This window comes from Equus asinus, chromosome 15 (genome assembly GCF_041296235.1).
Source record: "Equus asinus isolate D_3611 breed Donkey chromosome 15, EquAss-T2T_v2, whole genome shotgun sequence".
Classification (NCBI taxonomy): Eukaryota; Metazoa; Chordata; class Mammalia; order Perissodactyla; family Equidae; genus Equus; species Equus asinus.
Window position 1 is genome coordinate 23,701,163 of NC_091804.1, and position 16,551 is coordinate 23,717,713.

Here is a 16,551-nt window from a genome sequence, read left to right on the forward strand (position 1 = left end):
GAGTGTACTTACAAAACCTAGATAGTATAACCTACTACATACACCTCAGCTATATGGTACTAATCTTATGGGACCGCTGTCATCTATGTGGTCTGTCATTATGTGGTGCATGACTTTACACTGGGCCCACCTAGATAATCCAAGAAATCTCTCTATTTTATGGTCCTTAATTCCACGGAATGTAACATATTCACAGCTTCCAGGGACTAGAGCATAGATAGGTTTTTTTGGAGTGAGGAGGAAACGACATTATTCTTCCTATCACAGTGCCTCTATGAAACATGTAAACTTTAGAGTGAATCTTCTCTAGTTACTCTTTGGAGGTTAGAGGAGGGTGAAACTGCTCAAGAAGAAAACATTTGAAACAAGCCAAATGACTTGTCAGAGGTTACTGTGTCAGCTGTAGATTAAAGAAAAAGAAAAACTCTTTGTAAAAAATCAGGTCAACTTTTCGGTGGTGGAGGGGGAGCTGTTCTTTATTCCCCCCTCTTGCAGTGCAGTCAGAAGGGGAAAGATTTAAAAACATGCCTTGCTTCACCTTCTACATTCTATTCACCTCGCAGGATTTTGTTTACTGGATGTGAAAGTCTTTTGTGTGACGAGCATTAGAAGCAGGAGCAGCGAACTCCACTGTGTTAGGGTTGGCCAGCATACTAAGTCTCCTCTAAGCCCTGGCTCTCCCATGTGCTAACACCAGGGAGTGGAGGGGGTGTTTCCTCAGGGAAACCTTTCAAACGTGGCCATTGACCCTCCCTCCCTAATTTTTAAGAGCTGGCTATTAATCCAGTTTAGGACTGATTCTGGAAATGTTTCTGGACATTGATTCAACAAATAGACACAGAAAACCTATGTGTTGGGTACTCTGAACCTCATTTCATTTCATGCTCTACAACTAATGCTCAGAGAGGCTAAATTTGCCCATTGTCTCTCAGCTGGTACCAATTAAACACTTGCTCTATGCCAGAAGCCGAATTGTGTGCACCTAATGTCAAGGTCCCCTTCACACCCTCTTCCATTCTGCCAGGTGTTTTATGTTAATTTTAATCCTGATAATGCTGTTAGGTATTAGACTAATGTAGATTAGAAAAGTGAGGGCTCAGAGAGTTTCAGCCCTTAGTTTTAGGCTGATAGCCAGGGAGTGGCTTCGCCAGGAGTCCAGTCTAGGTCCTTTTGGCTCCAGGGCCTGTGTTCTCTCCAGCGTACCGCCTCTAAAAAGGACTCAGGTGCATTCTGGTTAGTATGGCCCCAAAGTCCACGTTCTTTACACCACCGTCATCACATCACCAAGTTCACCAAGTGGTAAGAATGCTCTAGGCTGCGGGTGCAATCTTCGGCAAACACATAGCGGCATAAAAGCACAGGGGAAAATGGGGACTGTCTAGGTCCATCAATCGCGGAATAACCGTTTTACTGGTATGAGTGTCTTTTTGTCTCATTATTATGCGGCAGTGAGTCACTTAGGGGAGGACCAAAAGGGAAAGTCCTGTCTCTTGTCACCTACGAGAAATGTCGGTCAGAAGAACCGCTTAGGCGAGGCGAGGTACACAGTGGGCGCTGAGAGCCGAGCTACCAATTCTCGATCCCCACCCTTACCCGCCCGGCGGCCCCGAGGCGAGGAGCGGCGAAGGGGTTAACCGTGGTCGGGGGAGCCCAGCCGCCGCCCCTTCCCAGCATCGCCTCCCAGAATGCCTCAGGCCCCCAGGCAGTTCCCGCACCTCGCGAGACTCCGCCCAGTCCTTCCCCGAACGACTGCCAGTCCCCCTTCCTTACCGAGCTCTGCGCGCTACGGAGGAAGGGAGGGGAGGGCAGAAAAGACGGGCCGCGGGGCACGCAGGGAAGTGTGGTCCAAGCGTTTCACGCAGCCATATTCTTCCGGAGCGGGTGAGGCCAGAGAGGCAACCGGGACTACGATTCCCAGCCGCCCTTTCGGTTTGTTTTTGTTCAAAAAAAAAAAAACCCCACACTCCCCCTCCTCACTCTTCACACACACTCACACACACCCACGGCAGACACGCACACACCCGGGCGCCGAAGGGAAAGCCGCATCTCGCCTTCCCGCCCCACCGCCAGTCCTGTCTCGGCCCCTCAGCAGAGCGGGAAAGCGGAGGCCGGAGCCGTGACCTCTGACCCCGTGGTTATGCGGAGCCGCCGCATTCCTTAGCGATCGCGGGGCTGCTGCCGCTGCCGCTGCCGCCGCCGCTGCCGCCGCCGCCGTGGGCGACTGACGCAGCGCCGGCGCGTGGAGCCGCCGCCACCCCTCCCCCACCGCCGCCCTCGCGCCGGTCTCGCGCCAGCCGGTCCCCGCGCGCCCGCCCCTTCTCCCCGGCCGCACCCGAGTGCTCGCGCGCCGCCGCCGCCGCCACGCGCCCCCCCGCGCCGCCGCCGCCGCCGCCGCCCCAGTCCCGCGCCGCCGCCCCAGCCCGCCCCGCCCGGAGGTCCCGCGTGGAGCCGCCGCCGCCGCCGCCGCCAGGGAGGAGGAGGATGAAGGACAAACAGAAGAGGAAGAAGGAGCGCACGTGGGCCGAGGCCGCGCGCCTGGTGAGGCGGGCCGCCGAGGGGGGCTCGGTGGGGGGTCTGGGGGGTGGGCTCGCCGAGCACCCCCACCGGGAGGGGGGAGGGGCGAGGCCCTGCTCACCGCAGGAGGGGGCGGGGCCACCCTTGCACTGGGAACTGGACAACCCCGAAGGCGTCGGGTGGGGAGAGGTCCCCGGCCGGGTTGGATGTGGCGCCTTTTTTGCACGGTTCCCCCCACCCCAAATTCCTGCGGAGGGGCGAGCTGGCAGGCCGGCTCCTCCCCCTCCGGGCGGCGGGGCCCCAGCCTCCCCTCCCCCACTGTTTGGCAGCGTCTGGGGGTCTGGGGAAGCTTCGTTTGTGCGCTCGGGGGAGTTGGGTTTCCGGGAAGGGTCGGAAGCTCCTCCCTCGCTTCCTGGTGGGCAGTGGGGTGGTGCGTTTGACTCGAGGGGTGGGAAAGCGCCCCCGATTGCTGGGACGCGAGTGGCATTTTGAGCTTTGCCGATCTAAACCAGGTGTGTGGAGGGAAGAAGAGCTCGCTCCCAGCTTGAACCCTGAGCAGTGGTTCGCAAACTTTAGTGTCCTGTGGGGACAGGACACCTGGGGAGGTGGTTAGGAATGCTGCTCCTGGGGCCCTGCTGAAGACCGACTGAGTCTGAGACTTTGCAGTAGACCCTGAGTGTCTTCGTTTTAACCAGCTTCCCAGGTTGCCTGTAGTGCAGGTGGCTCACCACACTTTGAGAAATGCTGACTAGAGTGTTTTACTTCGTAAGCTAGACGGGAGATGGGCGCTCTGCAGAGAACTGACTAGCTTTGCAAAGAATATCTGTGTTCTCTGTTCCTTAGTGTCCTCGTGTATGTACACATGAAGTGCTGGACAAAGACCAAGGGTCTGTTTGAAGATACTGCTCTCTGAGGACTTAGCAGAGGAGAGAGTAAATTTGAGTGTTTGAAGCTGCCTGGTGAGGGGGGTTGTGAATTTTGTTTTCAAAGTGTCAGAGGACTTGTAAGTGAAGTATCTTCCTTTTGGATTTGCACCCACAAAGCTAAGACACTTTGAGACATGTTCTTAAGAAATCTTGCTGATGACAGTCGTAAGAGGTTACGCTTCTCTCAGAGATGTCACTTTCTCAGAACTGTCACACAGCAGTGTTATAGGGCAGATCGCATACTCATGTCTTGACACCCTGTAGTTTATATATAATTGCTATAATTTACTTTTAATGATGAATGAACCTCAACCTTCTCATCTTTCATTTTATTGAGAAGTGAGGTTCCTGCCTTGAAGGTATTGTGCAAAAAAAGATGAGTATGTGTTGGGGGTTGTTACAAATCTGTGGTACACCTTTTTCTTTCTTGAAGCCTGTAAAACTGTTAGTAACTTTCAAGAACTAAAGCTGTTTGGTTTATGGGAGAATTTTCACTGATGTTCCTGACCTTCTTCCCCAGGCGTTTGTTGTCCAAGGAACAGAAATAGCAATTGTTTTGTATGCTGAAGTTTTGTGTTTCAGTTAATTTGTTTCAAATGAAATTTGAAGATTTTGTAGTTTCTAAGTTTTTTTTTCTGATTCAATCAAAATTGGAAGCTATGGCTAGTTTTCAGGATCTCTTGGAAATTTCAGGATTTCTCCAGTGTTTCTTCCCCTGGAAACAAATTTAGGTCTGAAGGAGAGTAGGGGAGAGCCAAAAGGATGTGTTCTCTTTCTCCTCAAGGTTGAGTCTTGGGTGTTCATTGAAATTCTCCTCTGAGTTCCTGTTATATGCGGGTGTTTATGACTCTGGGCACCAAAAGGAAATTTGCTTGCCAGAATTTTACTTTTTAGAGGTAGGTGAAAGTACCTTTAAATCCTGTGTTATTTATGTCCTGACAGAATTCTAGGCTGTTTGTCTCAAAGCTCTGTTGGCTCTTACTAGTTGAAAGACTTTAGGAATTTGGGGTTCACTGTTCTGTTAAGCCCCTTTCGGTTCTTGAATTTATTGTGACATGAACTCCGGTATCCAGGTTGTTATTTCGGTTTTATCATTGGCTCAACTTCATGCCAGATTATCGGAGTAAGTTTTCTTTTTCTTCTGTGGCTCTTCATTAAAAAATAGTAATATGAATAGGAATTACTTAAATATGTGAAAGATGAGTTGTGGGAACATGGTGCATAATTTTACGTATCTTTCATTGTCTTTTCTTTTAGAATTTTCCATCCCTTTGGATGGGAGTGATTGGTGGGTGAGGGGAAACTTTTTAGAGTCCTCTCCCCATTAAAAAAAATTGCTGTAACAAACTGAGTGCTGGAGAGTTTGTGAGAGCTGACGCTGGACAGAGAGCAGCTTGACTAGAGTGAGCTGTAACAGGTAGGGCGGAAGATTCAATCTGACTCCTCTGTGGACAGGTGAATTGGGAGTGCTTGCCATGGCCGGCAGTCAGATGCACTTGCTTTGTGGCAGTTTTGTATTGCTCCTGATCTTAATTGGACTGGTGGCTAGAGTGATACTAGGAACCCTTTTAAAAACTATTTTCGTAGGAAAGAAGAGACTTTGGAGAATTTCAGTAGTTTTTTTGAGTTTTTGCAGGAGATTGAGTTTTACAGATTTTAATTGTGTTGTTGAGAAGTAGACATTCTTTCAAACATTTGATAGTATTGTCTTTTCTAGATGTAAGAGGTAGATTTTAAGGGGTTGGATGGATATAAATCCTCCTCCTTGTTAGGAACAGTTTGTTTAGGAGAAACAGCCTAGGGGATTTCCCTTTAAATTGAATGCCCTTAAATGGATTCTCCCTGGCTTTGAGAAACTCTTCATTGCCGCTTTATCTTTCACTTTGATTCATGACTGACCATTCTTACATCAAACATTTTTTTCCCTTTGAAGTAGAAGAGATACTTTTTTTTTCTTCTTTTAAAGTGTGCTCTAGAAAGACAGAGACTAGAAATAGAACACTGCTGAATTGTTCTTATACTAAAAGCTGGAGGCATATACAATTTTAATAGAAGTGAATATTTTGTATCTTTTGATGTAACTTTCCTTTAGAGATTTTGTTTCTTTTGTCTTAGAGTCTCAGGCTCTTTCAGACCGCTGTTTAAATAATTAGTAACTAGTTTTTCAGAGTCATGCTTCTTAAAAAAAATTATCCTACAAAAATTCACTAGCTCAGCTCACACTTTATTAGTATCAAAGAAATGATTATCTGTGGCAGTGAACATGAGTGGCTTGTACCAGCTTTGTTGTGAGCTTGTTCGAGTCAACACTGCCTAACTTGGCACTTAGGCTCTTGGAATACAAAAATGGATAAGGTTTGCCCTTGAGACACTTTTGGTCTTCTGAGGATGGGGAAGGCCCAGACACATGAATAGAGTTGTACTGCAGGCGAGATAAAGCCATTGTAGATGGGTAAATGGTAAACAGACATCCTGGTTCCTGCTTATTGTTCAGTATAGTTCCTCCTTTGGCTCTCAAATGTCCTGCTTTGGAAGATAAATTCTATGTGTTGTGGAACTCTGGGGACACTGAAAAGACATTTAACTCTGCCTTGCGGAGATCAGAGAAGGCTTCCTGGAGAAAGGTGCTTTCCTAGCTGAATCTTGAAGGGCGGATAGGAGTAAGAATCATCACATAGGATGTAAGCAGGAGCTGGTGACAATAAATGGCAGGAGAGTGTCTCTGTGTGTATTTGCAAGGTAGAGAGTGTGGGAACTGAGAAGGACCACACGTTGTTATTGGAGCATAAAGTTTGTGGATTGTCACTTTGGCAGTCAGGTAGAGAGACAGGCGGAGACCAGCTTGTGAGGACCTTGTGTGCCAGGCCTTGAGTGCCTGCTTTGTGCCGGGCACTGCAGGCACACACTTAAATGATCTCTAATCTGTTCAACAACCGGGAGAGGAACACAGCGGTATCCTTACTTCACAAATGAGGGAGCCAAGTTCTTAGGTTGGGTAGGTAACTTGCCCAGGTTTAGAAGGCCGGAATTGGAATCCGTGTCTGTCTGGTTCTAAAGCCTGTGCTTTTCCAGTGGGCCAGCGGACCTGGCAGCTTCAGCTTTTGCTGTACGTGGTTAGGTTGCAGGGAAAGTGGAGAGAGCAGGTTTGCTTTGTTGGGCTGACCTCAGGCTATAGCATGTAAGTTCTGTGGGAGCAGGGACTGGGTCTTGTTTACCGAAGAATTCCTAGAACTGTCCCTGGCTCGAAGTAGGTGTTTCGTGTAATTGTCGAATGCAGGATGGCAGCGGAGTAAGAACGATGTGTGGACAGCAGGGCTGGTTGCAGAGATGTTAGCGAAGAGGCTGTTGTGTTGGGTCAGGTAGGAAACTGGCTGTGAGAGCTGCGGGGCAGGTGAGAGTAAAGGGTGATGCCTGGGTTTCTAAATTAGGTGCTTAGGCTGGCTGCCGACCAAGGTGGGGAATATTGGAGGAAGAGGGGAGCTGTATTACTAGAGTTGCTGGTTCTATGAATTGGAGGGGAGATGAGTTAGAGTAGACGGGCAAAAGGGGACATCCAGTATGGAACTGAACATTTGAGGCTGAAGATGGGGAGAAATCTGGGCTAGAGGGAGAGATTCGGGAGTTATCAGAATTTAGGTAGTAGTTGAAACTGTGGGATGAGGAGGTTACCGAAGGAGAATGTAAAAATTGAAAAGAGAGAGGCTGAGTACGGGACCATGGCAAATAGGGGTTTTATTTCAGAACCTGCTTCTCCAAATCTTGAGTTCCTTTAGTGCTAAGGGCTCATGTTCTGCCACGGAGAGAACCTTTAGCTGCAGTCCTATCAGACTTCTTGCTTTACATTTTATTTGTGATGGCAGTGCTCAGTTGTTATGATTGTTAAGTGACTTCAAGATGTTAGTGTGATTTGGAGTAACCTCAGCAGCTGCATAGGTAGAGACAGTATGAAGATACTGATAGCCTGTCTTTTTCTTTTTCTCCCTTAGAGGATAACATTTCTAAAACTCAACTTTTTTTTTTAAAGATTGGCACCTGAGCTAACATCTGTTGCCAGTCTTTTTTTTTCTTCTTTTTCTCCCTAAAGCCCCCCAGTACATAGTTGTATATTCTAGCTGTGAGTGCCTCTGGTTATGGCATGTGGGACACCGCCCCAGCGTGGCCTGATGAGCAGTGCCCTCTCTGCATCCGGGATCGAACCAGCAAAGCCCTGGGCCACCGAAGCAGAGCGCCCGAACTTAACCACCTGGCCATGGGGCCAGCCCCTAAAACTCAACTTCTTAAAGTGAGAGAGCTGCAGTTGCTCCCTGAGAAACTACTGCCGTGACTTAGTTGCAGATGGTGCTGACATAAATGGGATGTTCCGTTTCTCATTGTTTTGCTTGCAGCAATCATAGAGAATCATACCATCATGTTGCCAAATGGCAAAATGTACTGTGGCAATTAACACTAGAATTTCACAACATGGTGGCAAAAATCAGCATTGAAAAATATTTGTACTTATCAAACTTCCTTGGGAAAGAAAATCTGCGTGCATTTCTGTCTTATAATTTATTGTGTAGCGCTATGGTTTATTAGCCGTATTAACGGCATCATGTTAAGTAGTAACCAGGGTTGCCAAGACCCCACATACCGTAACTTGTACACTAAGAAGATGTGGTTTTTAGAATTGAGAATTAGAATATTTCAGCTAATTGCAGTCACCTTTCAGCAACTAGATAGATACATATGTAATTTGGTTTCTGAAGTAATTTTAACTGGAAAAACTAAATTGTGAGCAGTGGTACCTCAGAGCAGAACTGGAGCCAGTGAGATAGATTGAATATAAATGGAAATTGCACACTGAAACCAGAACATTTATATTTCTTCAGGTACTAGAAAATTACTCGGATGCTCCAATGACACCAAAACAGATTCTGCAGGTCATAGAGGCAGAAGGACTAAAGGAAATGAGGTTTGTATGGCTCTTGTCGCTTACCATGAGGGTTTCGTAGGCCGTGTGTTTTGTGTAGCTATGCAGTGATATGAGTAAGTCTGCATGCACACACGCTCATGTGTCTGGTGGCGGTGTGGAACTATCTCCCAGGTTGTGTATCCTCTCAGCGGAGGGTGGGAGTGGGTGAGCATCCATTTGTTTTCATCAGAGATGTAGTGACTTTCCCCATCCTTGCTCTCCCTTAAATCTTGACATTGAGCGTGGTTTTTTGTATAAGGAGTTGGTACATTTTGTTCTCTGTTTTGCGTGTTTCAGTGATAGAGAGGGGGTGGACTCTGATAGGCTCTGTCATGTCTAAAACTACCCTTCTCTCTATGCCATATCTCTGAAGTCCTTTGTTTTAGGGTGGTCTCATCACCATTAAACTCACCTTTTTTCCCCTCACTGATTCTACCCATTGGTGATATGAGTATACTAAATTTGAGGTGACTTTGATTTTCTTATCCTGTGATGTAGTTTTCCTAGAGAAGCAACAAGTTAGAAACACAAAAGGAATTGCAGCCACAAAACCCAGTGACCGTCCCTAATCCTTTTCTCTCTTCACCCTCACCCCAACCTTTTTTTTTTTTTTTAATGAAAGAGGAGAGCACAGCAAAGTCCCTTCTTGGGACATAGAACAAACAGCATATGTTTTTGCTGGTTAAGCTTTAGCTGCTTGAAATTGACCTCTTAGGGTCAAAAGATCCTCCCTGTCCAATTGACAGTTCAGACATTCTCAAGTTGACATTTTGTGGGGAGGGAATACCAGGATTGTCTAGATCACATTCATTTAAATAGTACCTGTGCACTGTGTAGTGTTATAATTGTGCTTTATTTTTGTTTTTATGGGCTATTTCCCATCATGCTGCTGTCTGCACTGCTGTTGGACCACTATGACTATAGAAGGTAAATTAGTCCCTTTGGGACAGATGGAATTGAGAATCTTAACTTGTTTCTGCTTCTTGCTCTTATAGGAATTATGAAGCAGTCATGGTGGCTCGTGATGAGTGAGCAGCTCTGTCATTTGTAGACAGAGGTATAGTGTGTAGGAGTCACACTGTTCACAGAAGGACTCTCCCAGCATGCCGTTACCCCTGGTAGCAGAGATGTTAGCACACCCACTTGATACTCCAGATTCTGCACAAGGTTTCTTTTAGAGATTGGTTCTTGGTGAAAAATTTTTTTAGCATGCAGTGTGTTCCAAAGCAGAATAAGTAATAGGTTTTTTTTTTTTTCTAATGGCTTTTTTAGACTCAATTTATTTTTAACACTCTGCATTAAATTAGGGCCCCTAGTTCTGAAAAATGCTAAGAGGCTTTAGTTAGGATATTTATATATTTTTTTTAACATGCTGGGGAGTGGGAAGAGAAGGTAACACTAACATGCCAATGCCAAACTCAGTTAATATTAATAATGGGCATTTGTATTTTTGACAGCTTTTCTATTTTAAGATTCATTAAGTAGCCTCTAACTCACTGAGTTGTCATTGTTTTGCAAGCTACTATTGGAGCAGGGACCATGAAATAATTTAATATGCCATCTTCTTTTTGGTTTAACGTTTGAGCATTTTGGGGTACTAAATCTATTTGACTTTTCTTTTTATATTCAAATTTAAATGATTGCTCTTGGGTAGATGTAGAGTAAAACCTATCCTTCCCGCTTGCCAACAGAGAAAAAGTAAATGAAATACTGTTCCTTTTGTGTGCTTGTTAGAAAATATTTAACTGGAAGGAAAAAGGTGTGCTTGTTTTCTTGGGCCTCACCGTTGATTCTGTGGTCTTTGTGTTGATAATGTTATGTGGCAGTTTCTGAGCATGCGGTGTAGGTGGGACTATAGAGGCTGGGAAACTCCCAGTACTATCACATAACATGTCTTATCCCAGAGCTCTCTGGGTGTGATGGATGTGAATTTCATTTGTTACTTTTTTGCTACTTTCAAAGTGGCATTGTTGTCATGGGATCTTTTCTCCTGTAATCCTTGCTCTGCTGCTTCTTGGTTTAAGAATGAGTTGGAGGGTATTAGATCTTTGAGTAAGTAGGCAGATGGATTTATATGACCCTCATCCGTCCTTGTATGTATTTACAGTGGGACATCCCCTCTCGCTTGTCTCAATGCCATGCTACATTCCAATTCAAGAGGAGGCGAGGGGCTATTTTATAAACTGCCTGGCCGGATCAGCCTTTTCACACTCAAGGTAAGTAGTATAAACTCTGTTTTAGAGCAGTGGTTGTTAACTTTTAGTGTGCATAAGAATCACCTGGTAGGTCTGCAGTGAGGCCTGTGAATTTGCATTTCTAAGAAGTAGGCAGGTGAAGCCTATTCTGTTGATTCTAAATGGCACTTTGAGATGTTCTGGTGTGAACAGGGTATTAGGAATTATTTAGTTATAGCAGCTATTGTGTCTATATTCAGCTTTTCTTTGTCTGTATCTTTGCAGATTGTATGCAGTGGAGGGATAAGTATGTGTGGGGGTAATTGCAAATGTGCCTTAATTAGGATTTTGTTTGTAGTAATATTGTGAAGGATAAGTTACTGGACAGCTAAAGTAAGACCTGCTCCGTGGAAAAGAACTGAAATGTGAACATACTTGTGGAAATTCAAAAACTCTAGCATTACTAAGTAATGCTTAGTAGCATTTACTAAGTGACACTAATTACAAAGGAAGAGAACTTAGATCAGGTAGAGTTCATAATAAAGCTTAAATAGAGCTGAAATGAACAGGCTGTTTTTCTACCATTTGTGATATATACGGCTATCATTTAAACCAGGGGTTGGCAAACTTTTTCTGTGAAGGGCCAGATAATAAGTATTTTAGGTTTTGTGGGCCATACTATTCATAAACTATTCAGCTCTGCCTTTGTAGCAGGAAAGCAGCCATAGACAGTGCACAAAAAAATGTGCATGGTTGTCTTGCAAACTTTATTGACATAAACAAGCAGTGGGCCAGATTTGGTGTGGGGTTGTAGTTTGCCAACTCCTGGTTTAGACTTAAGATCATCTGTTGGTAGTGTGGATCCTGAAAATTTGATGCTGACCCTTATACTCCTCTATAATACAGTTATAAATTATAGTAGTTCACATACAAACTTTTCTCTTTAAGTTTTGTTCTCTTACTAGACTTGTTTTCTTCACTTAATTCAAAGTTAGACACTTGAGCAAAATACCAGGTGTATAACCTGCAGTCATAAACTTGATCTTTATGTACAGGTCAGATGTATCTTATGTTCATGTGTCTGTGCTGTTTTCTGTATTGCTTTTATTGCTAATATTTTGGGCTTTTTTGTTAAGAGATAACATAATGTAATGTCAGGAACCAAGCCGTGGGAGGGACAGAACCTTGAGTTCAAAATCTGGCTTTATAGCCTGGGACGGGTTTAACCCCTCCCTATTGTGGTGTATGCTTTCCTGACAGAGTCAGTTCTTAATAAATGGTAGCCTTTATTCCTTTAGGTTCCTCAAACTTAATTGCTTGTTCATGACATTTTTCTATTATATATCATATATTGTTATATGTAATAGTGAATAATTATAATTATACATATTATATATTACAAATATGCTTACTAATGGCATATTTCTGTTTTAAGCGGGAGGAGAAATACCTTTTTCTGTGAACACCTTGAGGGTCGGAACTGAGTTTTATTTGCCTTTGTGACTTGGCCCTGGGCAGAATTCTTGGCATAGTCCCTGCTTAATAAATATTTGAACTGAATTAGATTTCTTCATTTTAATTTTAATGTGTCTGAGTAAACTGCACTGTGTGAACCTGCTGTGAGCTAGCAGGTGTTCTGTTAGTCTGTTGCCCGCGTCTGAGATGCATCGATTGAAGGTGTGCCCAGCATGCTCTCCCATTTGCCTTTGGCTTTATGTTGCTTAGTCTTCATAGCATCTGGCTCATTGAAGTTGTCCATCACCTCTCTGATACTCTTTTTGCTCTTTTCGGGTTAATGGTTTGCGTGTCTGGTTCCGCTAGTTAGACTGTAAACTTGAGGGCAGAGATTAGGTCTTGTTTCAGTATCCACTAGGATACTGTACAAAGTAGCCATCAATAAATGCATTATTTAATGACTGAGTTACTGAATAATGGCTACCTTCTGGTACTTCATTATCCTTTTGTTTTGACATTTGATGATAAATAAACTGCTCATAATCTTGATGGAACTCTCCCTAGATTTGCCTCTGGCATCTAGCTCATACCTCAGCCAAAAAGAAGAGTTTACTGCTGTGGCTTTGGTAGAATTTTAGCTTGGTTAATTACCTGTTTGTGTCTCTTAACATTCTGACCTGTTTGAAAAGCAATCTATGCAAATGCAACAGAAAGCACAATACAACAGAGAAAGTAAAAGTAACCCATAAATTCTGCTACTTGTAACCTAAGTAATAATTTATATTAATAGTACTTGAAAAAATCAGCTAGGTTCCTTGTGGCTTTGCTGCTTGCCGTATTCAGTTAGTGTATTTGCTGTCATGTTACATATAGACCTACCTTATTCTCCTTAAAGACTTCTTTTTTAAAGAAGATTCTCTTTAAAGACTCTTTCTAAAGCTTCTTTTTAGAGGCTTCTAGACTCCAGGTTATGAGTGTGTGGTAATTATTAGTCTCCCGTTAAATGCCTCATTATCACCACACCATCGCCCGGAAGTTGCGCAGGTGTTTACTTTATTGTTATTCAGGCACGGGTAGGAAAGGGTACCAAAAATCTGAACCAGCTGATCGCCTGAGATCCCAGGTCTGCCCACTAAACACTTGAGTGCAACGTGGTGTTAAGTAAATTTTTTTTATCCTACTTTTTTTTAATTTGAAAAAATTTCAAACCTACAGAAAAATTGAAGGAGTACTACAATGAACGCCCTACCCCTCTGGCTTTTCTATCCATTGCTGCAGTTGGCCACGTTTACTTTATCCCTCTCTACACATGTATGCTTTTTTTTTTTTTAGAACCATTTCAAAGTGTTAACTAGTACCGGTACTTCACCCCTAAATATTTTAGAATATCTTAAGAACAAGGACATTATTGTACATAACCACAACATCATTATCACATTCAAGAAAGTTAACGTTGATAAAGTAGTATGTAATATATAGTCCACATTCAAATTTTCTGTAGTTGTTCCAAAAACATTCTTTATAGCTTATTTTTCACATCCAGCATCCAGTCAGAAATCATGCATACGTTTGGTTGTCATGTCTCTTTAATCTCCTTTAATATAGAACAGTTCCCTTGCCTTGTTGTGTTTTTCATGGCATTGATATTCTTGAACAGTCTGGGTCAGTTTTATAGAATTAAATACACTGTAAAGAACTAATAAAAGTGTAGAAATCTTGGTTATTTCCAGACTCCTTTATGTTTGTACTGCTGGATCATGTCTTCTGTTCCGGGTTGTGCCCCAGAGCCCCTCAGCACTGAAGGACTGAAGTGAGGGGATATTTTGTGGACCCACGGATTGGTTGGTCAGGATCTTGCCTGTACTAGGGACAGGAAGATACAAATTATTTAACTCACATTTCTCGTTTTTCCCTTTGAAGGTGGTAGTGGCACCTCTGAAATCCTGTGGCATTTTCTTTGCTTATGTTTTCTCTCATGTGTTAAGGAAAAGCACATGCAGAAAGGCTTGGTCGTTTTTCTGCCCCCTGCTTGGAGATCTCTTCCAGTGAGCCCTCAAGGTCAGAATTATATTTGTCCATGTGGTTTTGCTACTTATTTGAAAAGAGGAGTTTTTTCAGTTCTGAATACATTTGTGTGGCCTTATCTGTGATTATGGAAGGTTTACTGATAAGCTGGAGTCTTTTTGGGCATGCCACAGGGTTCCTTCTCTGATAAAGTTGTTCTAGGTAGTGTGATGGTGCGTACATTGGACATTTTATATGTAGATGCTTGCATCAGCCCTCAGAGCTAGTCCTCAGGGATGGTTGGAATAGGTGAAATCTATCCGTGCTTTGAATTCTTGATTTGCTTTGCTTTCCTTAAGCTTTTCTTGAAGTCAGCTGTCAGGATCCATCATTGCCTGGTTAGAGGTAAGATTTACATCATATTTTACACTTGAGATTTCCCATCCTTATAAAACCTTTGTGAGCTCCTGTGTAGTGTTCTGCACTTTTAGGACTTCACGCTGAACTCCTATGCTTTTGTGACTTGATGTTTGTGTCACTGGTGAGTTTAACCTGGGTTATAAGTGGTCATTCCAGCATTCACCGTCTGGCATAACTGCAGTCATCTGAACATTGTTCAGTTTTATTGTGGAATGAGGTTCAAATTGAGATGTTACTTATGGCTGTTTGCACTTGTTATATCTCATGTGGTGATATAGGGCTCAGCCTTCAGGGCTTTTGATTCAATTAACAGGCCTAGTTGAATCTTTTTAATATATAGAATATTTTTTAAAAAGTGTAAAAAACATCTTCCTGGTAAAAGAAATAGATGACTATACTTGAAGTATCCATCCATTAAAACCCACAGTTTGCAAATAGAGGAAAAAGCCAATGGAGGAACAGAGGGAGGTAATTATTTCAGTCTCGCAATGTTTATTTATGTAACTACAATTAAAGTATTCACGTACAACTCCACACTTACAGCAGTTTTAAACTATTTATATTACCCTTAAATACCAAGTAGAACAAACAGAGTCAGCCTGGACTTAGATACAGTAAAATCGTAGTTTGTCAGAAAGGCAGTGTCAGAGTCCCTTTGACTTTTGATAGGTGTGCAGCCAGCAGAGTGGTCTTTTAAAAATGCAGATCACATCATGTCACCACCCTTCCTGGCCTTCACCTGCCTCTCTGATCTGCTCTTCTGGCGCTTTCCCCTTGGTCATCATACTTCAGCCACCCTGGCCTTCACTCTTTTTCTCAAACACATGAAACTTGTGTCCACCTCAGGGCCCTTGCACTTGTTAGCCCCTGGAAAGCCCTGGGGTAGCTTCTTGTCATTTGGTTTTTTGTTCAAAAGTATCTTCTCAGTGAAGCTTTCACTAACTACCAATCTAATTCCACAGCTTCATGAGAGTCTTTGTTAGTTTCGTAGCCCTGTCAGCCTCAGAAATTACCTTGTTTGGTTACTTGGTTATGGTTAGCCTCCTCCACTAGACTGTGAGGACAGGGACTTTGTTTTCACGCATTATAGGTACTTGATAAATGCTGGCTGAATGAAAAGTAGAAGATGGCATCATCGGAATCTTAAGCCAGCTGGTTCTCCTGGTAGTTTACCTTTCTTTTATATCAGGTTTATTACAGAATATGCATATTTGGGTTATTTTTTTCTTGTGTTCAGCAAGTCAACTTCTAAGAACTCTTTTTTTTCTTGCCCTCTTTCGAGCAGTTCTACATAAATCTGTGAAAGAATCTGCTGACACTAGAAATAAATCTTTCCCAGGCTGTGGCCGTAATCTGGTTCCTCTTATTTGCTGGAGGCAGAAATTTAGCCATTAGAAACAGTTTAAACATTTTAGGTATGTTTTAGATATCATCTTATTGTTCCTTTTAGGGATTTGAACTTTGATGATCTTGCTTGTTAGAAAAAAGAATTTATACTTTAATGGTAGTGACATTTTTAGACAATGTCTTTTATAGTATGTGTTAGCCTTATCAAATATATGGCTAAAATATATGGCTTTTTAATGCTTAGAATCCTTCAGTTTTAGAGAAGGGCTCTCAGATCATCCAGTTCATTTTCATTTTGCAGACAGAAAACTGAGCTTATAACAAATTTAATGATTTATGTGTGACCATACATGTGTGTGACAAATGGATGTGGCCTACTTGGGACTAGAACTGAGAGCCCCACCTTTTGAGTTTGATTTCATTATGCCAATTTAGAATAAAGAGTTTTTCTTAAGGCTTTATGAACTTTGTCACTTCATCTTTTTGAAACATCTTGTGAATTTCTTGATCTTCCTCAAAATGTCAGTTTTACTCTCTTCAATGAAGATTTTTACAATTGTTAAGCAAAAGTAGCTTTTCATATCCTTAGACGCGAACTCTTTAGATATGGCCAGTTGGTTTGAATTTTGTACTCTGTGTGAATTATATTGGTATTTCTGATTGTAGGTGTTCTTTTCTCTGCAAGAATGAGTGATACCTATATGATGATAGTAAGAACACTGGACTAGGAGTCCAGATCTGGGTTCCAGCATAGCACCTC

The 16,551-nt window shown here is 43.2% G+C and overlaps 1 protein-coding gene across 6 annotated transcripts in view; it reads left to right on the top strand.

Annotated features, from left to right (window-relative positions):
- ASXL1 (ASXL transcriptional regulator 1) overlaps window positions 1-16,551 on the top strand; it is an 84,431-nt gene that overhangs the window by 19,529 nt on the left and 48,351 nt on the right. Inside the window, exons 1-4 of one of the 6 annotated variants that reach the window (XM_044748452.2) lie at window positions 1,964-2,538; window positions 8,309-8,391; window positions 9,316-9,318; window positions 10,499-10,607. In XM_044748452.2, coding sequence (XP_044604387.1) covers window positions 2,482-2,538; window positions 8,309-8,391; window positions 9,316-9,318; window positions 10,499-10,607 — 252 coding nt within the window. In that variant the 5' untranslated portion in view covers window positions 1,964-2,481. Of the gene's footprint in view, window positions 1-1,963; window positions 2,539-7,575; window positions 7,723-8,308; window positions 8,392-8,416; window positions 9,559-10,498; window positions 10,608-16,551 lie in introns of those variants that run through there. The other 5 variants (XM_070485735.1, XM_044748454.2, XM_070485733.1 and 2 more) reach the window with 5 other exon arrangements.